Here is a 13,420-nt window from a genome sequence, read left to right on the forward strand (position 1 = left end):
TCATTTCCACACCATGGATAAAACAAAATGTACTCCTCATTCATCTTCTGCTCCCACTCATTGTTCTTGCTCATCTCCCCACTGCCATCATTGTAACCAATCTGCCATACCTGGTGCAAAATATTATTTTTCTACTATGGTTGCAGAGTCAGCTAGAAATGCAAGCCTCCACTCTATTTATCCCTCTGACCCACACCGCCCTCTCCAACTTGATGCTGACATTGATTGGAATGCACAGGTGCCACTTCTCATATGACACCTCATCATCACTGGATTCGCAATTATGCACCATATTGTGTTCCCATAAAGCTAGCAGATCATACTGTTGTTTATTCAGCTGGTATTGGTACTGTGGTGTTTAACCCTATCATCAATGGCAAGGAATCAAGGGCTGTAGAATTCTCCAGAGTGCTGCATGTACCAGATCTTCAAAATAATCTCCTCTCAGTCTTGTACTTAACTCGCCAAAGTGGTTTTAAAGTCACCATTTCATCTCAATCTATGTCCTTCATACGTGGCAACACTCCCTTATTCACTGCAACCATCAACAACAATAATGCTGCATTCCTTGATGGATCCACTGTTGCTTGTGTTGAATTGGGACACTTTTCTGCAACAATTCCACTTGATTTAAACCTTTGGCATTGAAGATTGGCTCACCACCACTATGCTGATGTCAAGAAATTGACACAAGGAGACCTTGTTACTGGAATGACACTTGAGTCTAAATCTACTCCTGATCCTATCTGTGAACCATGTCTGTCTGGAAAAATGTCTGCCAACCCATTCCCTTCATCTTCTCACTGCTCTGCTCACCCTCTAGACCTCATCCACTCTGATGTACACCAAGTCTCCTCCCCTTCATTCTCTGGGTATTGATATTGGGTCACCTTCATCAATGATTACACTCAATTTTGTGTTGTTGTCCCTTTGAAGGCCAAGTCAGATATCTTTAATGCTTTCAAGAGTTTCAAGGCTTATGCTGAGACTCAATTAGAGCGAAAAATCAAGGCTTTGCGATATGACAAAGGGGGAGAGTACATTTCCAAGGAGTTTGAGCAATTCACAGATGATCATGGCATTGTCAGACAGCATACCACCCGGAATAGGCCTCAGCAGAATGGAGTTGCAGAAAGAGCAAACAGGCTTCTCTCTGAAAGAATCACTACCATACTTTCAGAATCTGGATTGCCTAATATCTTCTGGGGTGAATGCCTAGGTGCCTTGGTGCATGTCTGGAATAGGTGTCTCACTGATGCAGTGGTCAATGCTACTCCTTATCAATTGTGGCATGGACACATGTCACACCTTTGTGTTTGGGGGTGCACTGCTTATGTGCATGTGCAAAAGGATAAGAGAGGTGTCTTTGGCTCTCACATGGAGAAATGTGTGTTCATTGGTTACCCTGCTGGGTACAAGGAATGGAAATTCTATAATCCTTCCACCAAACAAACCATTATCTCTGAAAGAGCTGACTTTGATGAGCGCTACTTCCCTGGCTTGAAAAAGACTTCTACCACTGCCATTCCTACTCCACCTTTTCCATCTTTGCTTCTCATGCCTTTGGGCCTGGATGAGGATGTCCCTGCACCAGGTCCAGGGGGAGATATTGACCCACCAGCTGTACTTCAGCAACCTCAGCACTTGCCTGATGATGGGCCTGATTTGGACCTTGATGCAATTCCAACAAACCATGGAGTCCTAGAAAAGCTGGTACATGTGCTGTGTACTTTCAATGAAAAGATGGTAGGACAATGTTCTGGCCCTGTTGACCCAAATCTATTTCCCCATCATTTTGATCCATAGCATCTTTAACACTTTGGTAAAAATCTGCCCTTATGTCTTTTTGATAATGATGGACTCACTTCAATTCACTTTTTTCTGTGGAAGCCCATGCATCAATGCAATACTCCCAAAGTAGCTTTCCATAGAAGTGATTAGATTGATTGGTTCTTTGGGAATGAAGATGGTATGCATAATAACACTGCTGGGAGACATATTCACTACATATATTTCCATCAGCATTTTGAATGAACCGTAATGTTCTATGCCACCCTTATTCTCCAAAGAAAAATAGGAGGACATAATGCAGAGGTGAATAAAGGGGGTACAAATAGCTGATATGCTTGAGACCACCACCATGATCAAATTGCTTCAGCTGCAAAACAATATCACAGTCCTCAACAACATTGTGTTCTCCATCTCCAGGGATAACAGCAGCAACTTCATCTGCAGTAGGAAGATTATAACGACTTTGGTCCAGAGTTTGGTCAAAAGCTATATGGGCTGTTATGTTGGCACATTCTGCTTCAGGCTTTTCCATGATGATCTGATAAGCTTGCTTGTACAACAGGATGAATGGATTAAATGGATTGGATTGCTCCAGGGTATCCTGGATCTCCAGCATGGTTGCTGGTGTAGTGCTATGCCCCCTTTTATTCTCATTATGTAAAAAAAGGGCAGTCTGTGGGTCGTGAATATAAAGCTGGCCAAAAGAGGGAGTTTTACCTTCAGGTGGATGGAATGTGCTGATGCTATGATGAAGGCCTCCCACTGCAGGCATTGGCTTATATGAGCTGGGATTATAATGGCATCATATACAGATATCTTTATTATTAGGTGCTGCCAATGACCCAGGAAAATAAATAGATAATTTTTATACTAAAATTCCCAATCAATGCTACCTGTTTCTGTGGCTTTGAGAGTGAAAAAAATTAAAGTCATTTCACAGTATAATCTTTGCAATTAATCTGCATATATTGTCAAATGAATCACCCTCAATGCCGACAGAATATGAAGATTTTTACAGAGAAAATATTTAAAATATTCTCAGAGAATTAATTCTAAATTTCTCCACCATTGAACCAGCAGATTTATAGTGATAATATTCTAAAATACTCCAAGATAATCATTCTCATTTATCTGCAACTGTTGATTAGCAAAATTCCCAAAATATTTCCCTCCATTGTTTGTATTATCTTATCACAAGCTTAATTTACAATATAGGCCGCGCCTCAATCTAGAACTTATCTAGTGTGACACTAGTCACACATGACTCTCGTCAACTGCCTGTTATACAACGCTGAAATTCAAGTTCAAGTTTGCTGGATCTCATGATTGTCGACTCGACGACACCGTAGCTGCACTCAAAAGCTGTAAGTTTCATTTGCCATTCTGTGCACCATCTGATTAATTCTTCCTTGCCTAGTGTGATACTAATCCAGGCCAATCAACATAGGATGGCCCTCCGGGCAAACCTGGTCCCCACATTGATGATATTTCCCACGGAATCATACATACTATATTTTAGACATGTAGCTAGCTATGTAGTATGTCAAACGTTTCTGTGCAGTTGATGTCAAGTCTGGTTTTGTATGATTAAGTGGCCAATTAAAGGTACAGGAGTGGGATACATACTAGGGTGCCTTGTTGTTGAGAGAGAAGTGGTATGAGATGGCTGTAGAGTGTTTGCAGGATTGACACATTGGCAACAAGAAGGATAACTGAATGCTAAAGGGCAACATCAGTCAAGAAGGGTTGATATGTAGGATGTAGTCACAGTCACTTTGTAGCATGTCTTGGATTTCTTGATGCTGAATCTGATTATTTGCATGATCCATTGAGGTACAAAGAGGTAGATAACTAAGTAGAGAAATTGGGGATTGTTTGAGAGCAGGAGAGCAATTTAACAACATTTGAACGGGCAGGAGAAAAAGGGTTCAGACAGTGTTGTCAAGAAACAAAAAGATTACAAAAATCACTGTTTTCCACCTGCACCAAAGGGTTGTGAGGGCGACGGGAAGAAAAGAAAAGAAAGGAGGAAATTTGAAGTGTTGACAGTATTGTAGTGAAACTGATTGTAGGGTGCAGCAACACACAGCATGGAAATTATGATTGAACCAGGTATATATGGTACATAATCAAATTGGACTCCCACGAAGGCCAAGGATTGCAAGGGGTCGGTTGCTCTGTTGGAAATCTGTGAATTTGAGCTTGGATGACAACTGCATCGCCAATATGTAAGTCACAGAAAGATGCTGCTACCGGGATGTCGCCATGGCGTACGGTATGACATGCATCAAGAACCCTCATCTTAACTTGAAATTAGTTTAGCGCATCAGAATATTGAGGAGCACTTTACCTCTTTGTGTTCTAAGCAATCTAATGTTTCAGAGGTTGAACGAGGTAGTGGTGCAGATGACAGTGTTGATGAAATGTGATGTGCCATCCAGGTTGTGTTGATCCCAAATAGGTACAACATTAAATAGAACCAGCCCTCATCTTCGTGCAACAATTGTAACTCTCCGATGAGCACCACATTGTAAGGTTGTCCACAGATTGGGTTACAAAGTGTTGCGTTTTGGTTGTAACAATCCCAGGTGGCTGTGAGCGGGAGATGTTCGAGCGCATACATATTTGAAGGAGTGTTGATGAGACTTGCAAGGGATATAAGTTGCCTGTCATGGAAATCAAATTTATGTGGTTGTGTCGATGAGGGGTTATACCTTGCGATGAAAGAGTTGTACTTGTCAGAGCAAAAACTGCGAGTCACAATTTCATTAGTGCAGATTGATAAACTACAGCATATATAGTGTCAATACTGAACAGCGCATTTTTTCAGTCGTGTACTCACTTTGCAAAGTCCATGTTACAAATTTCGAGAATGATTTCCTCACAGCGCATGACAAGATTTATAAGCAGAACTTAACATTTGAAATGTAAATAGGAGCATTTTGGGGAAAAGGCCGCACTTTTAGCCATCGTATTTTTTGAAATTTAAAGCCCCTTATTAGTCCAATCCGAATTGTGCGTGGATTTTTAGGGTGACCCTTGTTTTATGCAAGGCCCTTTATTGGTGCATTTCACCATTCGCAATTGCACTGTGACATCATAGGCACATAGTCAATCACAAAGAACAGGAGCTACTCACTTTGCCAAGAGCACATGGAAGAGTGCAATATCTTCTGCATTTGCATATGTGATGTGGTCTGGTTGCCATTGGGAATGTTTGACTAACAGTACACCTCCATACCATGTATGTTGTCGACAGATGTGTGTCTGTATGATTTCATTCACAAGCTTGTTTTCTCGCACTTGGGAATGGAATTTGCTGGTGGACTGCTTTAGGTAGAAAAAGGTTATTGGATTGGCCAGCGTAATAGAAGGTATGTCCAGGAAGTGCTGGCAAGTCCGTGTAACGATTTCAAAGCAGGTGCAGTCTTGGGCTACAATAAGTGTCATTGCTACTTCACTTTCTTCTTCATTATCTGATCTTCCTCTGAATTTGTCATCTTCCGTGTTGACGTAGCTTGCGTTCGGCACCAGGTATGGCTCGTATATCACTGCGGATGGGGCTGAATTTGTCATCTTCCGTGTCAACATAGTTTGTGTTCGGCACCAGGTATGGCTTGTATATCACTGCAGATGGGGAGACATTGGAGTGGAATAGTTCAGTGGTGCCGACGTCCACAGGAGTGGGACATAAGCAGTTTGTTTCAAAGTATAAAGCTTGGAAAACGGTAGGGGGGGCCTGCCAGTAGTGATCAATAATTAGTGGTGCATGTGATTGGCAAAGAATGTGGACTCACAGGCAACATGTGACACACGTGTTTTGAAATCTGTAGTACTTCTTCAATAGAAGCCATCAACAAACATGGGGAAAGAGGGGTTTGTAAAAAGTAGGTCACTTTATATGGCATGTATTGCTGGCAATGTCATTTGAAGTTAGGGGTCACTTGTCTACTGATGTTATTCACCAAAAATTTCCGGCTCAGCACTGCTCAACAGTGCAATTTCGTATAAGCATGAGTAGTAACATATAGTATTACATTCAGATATGGATATGTTGCTCATCTTTCTTAGCCTCCACCTTGTCATCCTGTAAGGTGGTATGAATGAGTGATATGCACTTCAGCTCAAAGTACGCTTTCCACCCCCTCCAAGGGCATTTGTTGACGGGGGTCAAATTGTCTATGTCGCTTCTTAGGCAATAATGTTTAATGTACGCTTCCATAAGTACAGTGTCACCCATTTGCAAGTTTGTGGCACTGTAGTAATCCATTTCGGATTTTGGATTGAATACCTTCCTGGCATCATACACATCTGTGAAAGGTTTTGGCTGGAACAAGGGTTAGGAATAGGATATTGTAAATGCAGTTGACACATATGGTTTTCCTTTGAGCTTTGTAGGCCAATTGTCAACGGGATGCTCTAATGTCACCCCAGCATTCTTCATTGGGATCTGTAGATCATGCATCTTGTTAGGTGATGCAGTTTCACATACAACGACAACATTTACCGCCATTTGGAAAGGACAAGTTGTCAATTATGTTACGTGCGGCACTTGCTGTGTTGACACCAATTGGAACCATGGATATACTAACATGGGCACGTGTTTTGCCTTTGGGATCAAACATCCACACTCGAGAGACAACACCTGGCAGCCACACTGTGCAGGGCATGTTGCTCAAGGGATCGCAAAGAAGTGTGGACTTGTCGTGAATAGGCTTGAAAATGCCCCATGTGGCCGTGGGCGGAATATTTTCAACCGCATAGATTAAATTTTTTGCATCAGAATAGTTTGCAAAAGTGCATAAACGCCTTCAGTGCAGTTAGTCCTGAGTCCCATAATAGTTTGTGGTTAACATACGCGACCGTCAGAGTGTCATACGTAGCAAGTTGAGCCTCGTCCATAGCCACCAGCTCTTTGTCAGTGTGGTCGTTTGTCTTGGCAACAGTTTCTGTGATTGTTCCGTCTCCCAAAATGGCAGAGCTGTGTAGTGCAGGGGCTTGTTCTGGCACGTTTTCGGACACCACAGGGATTAACTCGCGAAATGTTGTATTTTCATTCTCATCTCTACAACAATGATTAGTAGGACACAGAGAAGTTAGTGAAATTGTGTACAGTGGGGTGTGGGAGGAGTACCGTAGTTGGCCCTCGCCAATGTTAGAGTTAAAGTTACTGTAAGGGCTTACATGTCAAGCACTGTATTGGAGGTGTGGCGTGAATGTATATACCTTGAGGCATCCGTAATCCCCGGCTGCAAAGAGTTGCTAGAGTCACCATTGAATCTGAGTGTGTACAAATGTCAGGTGGAAATAAGGGATGCAAAAGGAGTCTTACCTTTGCTTCTTAGCAAGCTCAATCTGTGGTAACAGAGGTATGTCTGCATGAACAGCCTTTCTCTTTGAAACCTTGAGCAACAGAGTACAAAATGTGATTGACAATAAATGGAAAAAATGTAGTGTGAACGAGGAAGTGAGTGACACACCATGAAGTAAAGTTGAGGCCTTTTAAATATATTCAGTGCGAGAGGACGTTGTGAGGGAAGGAGGAAATTACAACAAGGATTCCAATTTTTAGGGGCTGGTGTTTGTAGAACATGTGTTTATGCAGAAGAAAAAAATGCGGGACAAATTTTTTTGAGGAGTGTTTGTTTCAGAATTTTGAGGACATGCCAACTATTGAAAGTTGTGGGGCTTGTGGATGTCTTTACGTAGCAAAAGAAACAAGGTGGCCAAAAATTCTGGGGAGCGTACATTTCATAATTTTCTAGACTTCCAAAATATTTCCAATCATAATGGACTCGTTTGTCGAAAGGGCCGCCGAAGGAAACGGGGAACAATCAGTTATTCAAAATCCTGTGGGGTAGGCGTGATTTAAATACTTGTTGGGCCAAGACATCTACAGTTCACAGGCTGAATAAAAACAATTTATTGATGTTCTATTTACCGAAATATATGATAAAGTTAGAGTCCTTTAGGGGTTGCCAAAGAAAGCCTCATTTGTTTAATTTTAGGGTTTGAGGTTGTTTCAGTAGATGGTGCTTCTGACTGGCTAGGTGCTCCAATGACCTGCAAGCTGTCAGAGATTGATATGCCCAAGTTCTGATATCACGCACCTTTGCAAACTCCACAGCTTTCACTAGTTGCAAAACATGTTCAATATTGAGATATGCACATATTTTGTGAAGGCCAGATGCGTTGTGGGTTGTGCTGATATCAAACGTGAAGCCCACATTGACAAAGTCCCCAGGGGATAAGACGGCTGATAAAGAGGACACAATAGCACCGCTCTTATCACACCGTGCAATCTGGACTTTATCTGTAACCCCCCAAGCACGATCAACCGCTTTCATCCAGCAAAAGGGATTGTCGGAGGGTAAGAGGACACTTTTTTTATTTTGATTATCTTTCCTGATCTTTGCATATTCAGTTGAGTTGACTTATGTAACTATGTAGTGCATACCTTGGTAAAAACCTGGCATTGCATGAATATGTTGTGGTTTAATGAAGGATCTGCTTCAACATGCTGGTAATCACCCAATGCAGCATAGATGATTTGACGCAAGTTCTTGATGGCGTGCAAAGCAGAAACCCATGGCTCCCAATGATTGCATCCTTTCAGGTTTACATATTGAATGGCTGAAGGGATTGTTTTCTGGATGCTAGGGGGAGACAATGAATTAATATTCATTGTTAAGGTGAAAGACTTTACCCTGTCCAAGACCCAAAAACCTTTGAGTTGAATTTACCCAACAGACCTTGAACATGGATTGTGACTGGATATAGGGATTCGATCCCGTCACTGCAAGAAGTCTTGTACAGTAGAAGGTGGTTTTGGGTTTTGTTGACTTCTGAGGGGTTTTGGGAGACATGTGCCCACTCGCAAAGATCTTCAAATGTGGATGGGACAACCTCCCACACTTTACGCTCTTCATTCCCTTCAAGCAGAGGCTTTGTAAACTGCGGTGGCCATTTGTTATGCACTAAAATCCCTGTAGTATCTGTAGATGCATACTCAGTGACGTGCAGCAAGATGCAATTAAGAAACCCGAACCTTGGATGAAAGACATGGAAATGGGCAGATGAGAACAGACAGTCAGCAAGCTCAGACATTTAAGAAAGCCCAAAAAAACCCTTTATTTGGGATGAAAAGAGGGCTGATCAATGTTTACGATCATTTTTAAATAGAGAAAATGCAATTTTTGGGGTGACAATGTTTCCGGTGCACGTAGAGTGAGGGTAAGGATGATTTAAAGAGGGCACTTGGCATAAAAAGAGACACTTACTGTGTCAAGTCCTTGCAATGTCTTTAAATGGTGTACCCGGCTTTGTTGTTGCAGACATGTCAGTTGAACTTGTAGAACAAGTATTTGATGAGATGAGGGTTGTTGATCTATTAATGTATGGATAGACTGCACATGCCAATTATAGTTGTTTGCAGTGTTACCTGTACCAATAGCTTATCTGCACTTTGCACCCTTATTTTTGAAATTCTGTCCATGTCCTTTGCCTGCTGCGTACAATGTATAGCATCATATCTGGTTCTACTGTGCTATCGTACTTTTCTCCGTCAATGGTGCAACGTGCTGGTGACATGGACTGGTATGTTGGTTCACAGCATGTTCAGAAGGTTGTGCGATACCTTTACTACATTGGAGGCTATGTTATCATTTACAACCATACAAGGGACGAGTCAAGGTACAAACCTCAGGCTGGAATGACAGGAGTGGTTACTATGTGCAACGGAAGTTGCACCGTCGATGTCATTGTATCTGGCACCAATCATAGCATCACGCCTATCTTTCACTTCCATTTGACGGCCATTATGAACTTCATTCTGGGAGATGGTTTCTTTTCTGCGTATCCAAATCTTGTAAGGACCATTTCATTATTTTCTTATCTTCGCTATGTCTTGGTTCTCGAACGCTTTTCCCATTACGCCTCTGGCTCTAGGGCTAGAGGTATTGTTTGCCGTTCTACTTCTCATAGCCCTCACAGGCTTTCTTAACCATTGCTACCATTTTATATCACAGATCAGAGACTGGGTATCACTCCCAGCCAGCCAGCACACTGGGTAGGGACTGGTAGTAGGAATCTCGCCAACCAGCTCCAAGCCCCAGTAAAGCCTGGTAATACTAATAATGCCTTATTCAGGATCGTACCTCATTATGAGGATACGGTTCCTGAACACACGTGACAATCCTCTATTATTAGTACAAGTCTCTCACCTGCTGATTAATCAAGTCAAAAGTCGTACGATAGTTACTCTCCCTTTTTCTTATTGGTCGATTGATTCCTCAGACCACTTTTTGTATATTCTCCTTTCGGTTTGAGGAACAAACAGTTCACTATATAAAGCCTTACCTATTCATGTATGGCTCCTTAGTTTTCTATTACTGAATTTACCCGCTTTACTCCTCAACTAAAACCTTTGAAGCTTACCTCTCAAAAGTCCTCTACTCGCTATATTTACTAGCGTCTGTTGACCTCAAGCTCATTGAACCCCTTACTCCCTGCAAGTGCAGAAGGAGACAGGTTTTGTTTTTGTTATAGTTTATCGTTGCCTCACAAATCTCACCAATGACGAGCACTCCTTGATCAATCCGGGATCTTACAGTTCTTGTGGCCATCTCATGCCTCCCGTTGACCTCTTTCTGTGCTACAATAAATTCCTCAAATGAGGGTTTGAGATCAGCTTTAGTCCAGGTAGTTGGGAGGCAACTAAATACATCTGTCGTATTGCTCACAATTGTCCACATACCGTGAGGTCCACGTTTGACAAAGTATGCTTCTATATGCCGTTCAAAGATGACGAGGGAAAAGTGATATGTTGAGGAGGGAAAAGTGATATGTTGAGGAGGGAAAGCAGCACCGAGGTGTTATATATATATCAGAAAAGGTTGGCAGTTGTGTGGCACTTGTGAGGCTATAGTTGTGACAGCAGTTACGGTACATTGCATCTGTTTGTTAGTGCGAGGGGGGCAAGAACACTGTACCATTAAGGAGGAAGAGGGTGGCGATATGGAATGGTGGTGTTGGTTAACACCGGGGCAGATTGTTGGAGGAAAGATTGAGGTTGATGTACTGTGCCGTTGTTGCTGTATCATGTTGTTTCAATGGAGAAAATTCAGAGCGGAATTGTTCACCTAAGTGGTAGTAGACTTTTGTTGAAGGAAACCAACAGAGAATTGCTATGCCATTTAGTGTTCTAGCACAGGACAACATGACATATGCACTTTGGAGGCTGTGACAACCTGCGAGGTCTATGATTACATTATCTACTGGTTGTCCTTGGATCTTGTAATCGGTGAAAGCAAATGCGGGTAGGAGAGGGAGTTGTCTCCTATTGATCCTCCAGTTGCAACCATCTTCATCTTTGTAGGTAAAGGAGGTAGGAACAGGCAAAATGGGCACAACACCGAGAGGTAAGCCAGGTGCTTGTAACAGACAACCAGGAATTCTGACATAAACACATTCCGTGTATTGATTACCCTTCTCATCTACAGTAAACTTGATGCTCTCCAGAATGCCTTGTGAGCCGTTCACAATGTTTTCTTTTATGGTGGCGTTTTCCATAATCATAACGGGCATGGAAGGAATTAGAGGCAAGAAACCCAAGTTATCCTGGGTGACACTTGACCTTATGTTCCAGATACGCTGTTGGATATAGTCCGGTAACTTTTTCTTCTTGTAGGTGTTGGTGGAGCAATAGACATGGAAGTCTTGATCAGTTGACGCTGCAAAACAGATGACTTTTTGAAGGTTGAGTGCGTCCCTGATGACATTCTCCGCAACTATGACTGGTGCATTTCTGAATTTTTGAAGAGCTCCTGGATCATGCGCAAGTAGTACGTGGATCATTTTGTCGTGTAGGACGGCATAATCAAAGCGAGCGTAGTTTTCATCAGTTCCCCTTTGAAATTTGTCTTTCTCCAGTTTACCATTCCAAGCCCGTCCAGATCGTATTTGATGTAGGAGATTGAGGAAGTCAGGATCTTCATGGGCATGCCAATTTTTTTTTAACTCTACGACTTGTGTTAACTGACACCATAGAAAAGCGCCATGGAGTGCTGATTGGCCATAAGTGGTTTGTGTGGTGTTAGGCATCAATTTAGTGATTAATTGATTACTAAATAAAGCATGATCTTGCACAGGTGCCAATTGACCAAAATCTCCTGTGAAGATGACATTTACACCACCAAATGGCTTATTTGCAGTGTTTCTATCCCAAGCTTTGGCAGTACTCATTCTATGGGAAATGTCACTGAGCAGGTGTGCAGATACCATGGAAATCTTGTTGATGACAAGATACTTGATGTCGCGCCAGATTACTTCCAATTGCTCTTGTTTTGGTGTTTGGCTTTTGGTAGAAAAGTCAGTGCGTGAATTGTGTAACCTTTTATTAACACAGCGGCACAAGCTGTGGGAGCACTCATGATAATCTGATGAGCAGCATTGTTTCTCTTGAATAATTCGACAATCGCATTGATAACATGGCTTTTTCCAGAACCACATATACCCGTGATATGCAGCAAGAGCTGATTGTCAGCATTACAGAGAAAATGGTTGCCAACTATCCAAAATGCTCGTTCTTGCTCGTCGTTACCGGCGATGCCTGTGTTGCGGATCACATCTGATAGATAGTCAATAGGAGAGGACGTGGATGGGAGGGCGTGATGTGAGGGACCTGCAATCTCAGTGACATGCGTGAGGGGCTCAGCAAAATCCTCCAAATGTTCGGTTGGTGGCAAGTCATCACTATTTGAAGGTCTGTCTGATGTAGGTCTTTTTTTTTACTTGATCTCTTTCATCATCAACGCTTGCATACCTATTAACCTTTTGTCACAATCAGCCATGAGAGTTGAGTGGTGAAGATTGGGGTTTATAGGTGCATTGGGAATGACATCAAAAATTCCACAGCAATTCATGTTAAGAAGAATACATTCACAATCGGTGAGATCACTGCTTTCCATTTGAGCTACATCTTCCTCGAAAGCATCATCATCATGATCATCTAACCCCATTGTTTGCAGGGAGGGGCCATTTAGAACAGAGAATCCGGGACCCTCAATGTCATCTGAATGCTGCATACCATCCATCGCGGTGAATAGTTCAGGTTGATGCGGGTTTGTTCGACGGACGTGGGAGTGTAGGTCTCTTGTGTCCTTGCATTCATTTTCAACATTCATATTTGCCATGAGTGTTTTATGTTTAGGTGAGAAATCATAACGTTGAAATGCTTCTGTCCAACTCTCGTTTGTAGATCTCAAGTCGGAGGGACGTCTCCAGGGCTTGAACAAAATGAGCATTGCCCGACTCCAATTATCAAACTCCTCACCATCACGATCAGGTCTTGGAAGAGGGCGCCCCAGAAGGACAGGCACGAGATGAAGTTCTCTCATCCAGATTAAGTGTGTCAAGTGTTGTGGGTGTTTATGCAGGAATTGCCCTCTGGGTGCCGCAGATCTACCAGGTCGTAGTTGCAAACATCCATCCTTGTGACGAACCTCGTCTGTATGATCCAACCACGTTAGTCTTGCAGACTCATGGGAGCTAAGGATCTTTTGGCAGCATTCAATGTAGTCCCATAAAGGAAGACTTTGGAAAACCTCTTCTTACTACGATAGCAATAATC

The 13,420-nt window shown here is 42.5% G+C and overlaps 3 protein-coding genes across 3 annotated transcripts; all 3 read right to left on the reverse strand.

Moving 5' to 3' along the window:
• Positions 1-2,056: 2,056 nt before the first annotated feature.
• On the reverse strand, positions 2,057-2,407 carry SERLADRAFT_431985 (uncharacterized protein; the record flags this gene model as incomplete). The annotated part of the gene is made up of 1 exon (XM_007312256.1): positions 2,057-2,407. One exon carries the CDS (start codon positions 2,405-2,407, stop codon positions 2,057-2,059), a length of 351 nt encoding a protein of 116 aa, XP_007312318.1.
• A 3,423-nt stretch (positions 2,408-5,830) lies between these two features.
• Positions 5,831-8,898, reverse strand: SERLADRAFT_431986 (uncharacterized protein; the record flags this gene model as incomplete). The annotated part of the gene is made up of 9 exons (XM_007312257.1): positions 5,831-6,118; positions 6,384-6,600; positions 6,650-6,856; positions 6,926-6,961; positions 7,018-7,071; positions 7,124-7,194; positions 7,902-8,201; positions 8,249-8,447; positions 8,498-8,898. The coding sequence occupies 9 exons, from the start codon at positions 8,896-8,898 to the stop codon at positions 5,831-5,833; spliced, it is 1,773 nt and encodes a 590-aa protein (XP_007312319.1).
• Positions 8,899-12,744: 3,846 nt separating this feature from the next.
• On the reverse strand, positions 12,745-13,410 carry SERLADRAFT_444353 (uncharacterized protein; the record flags this gene model as incomplete). The annotated part of the gene is made up of 2 exons (XM_007312258.1): positions 12,745-12,763; positions 12,805-13,410. 2 exons carry the CDS (start codon positions 13,185-13,187, stop codon positions 12,745-12,747), a joined length of 402 nt encoding a protein of 133 aa, XP_007312320.1.
• Positions 13,411-13,420: the final 10 nt, after the last annotated feature.

This window comes from Serpula lacrymans (genome assembly GCF_000218685.1).
Source record: "Serpula lacrymans var. lacrymans S7.9 unplaced genomic scaffold SERLAscaffold_1, whole genome shotgun sequence".
In the NCBI taxonomy this organism is placed as follows: domain Eukaryota; kingdom Fungi; phylum Basidiomycota; class Agaricomycetes; order Boletales; family Serpulaceae; genus Serpula; species Serpula lacrymans.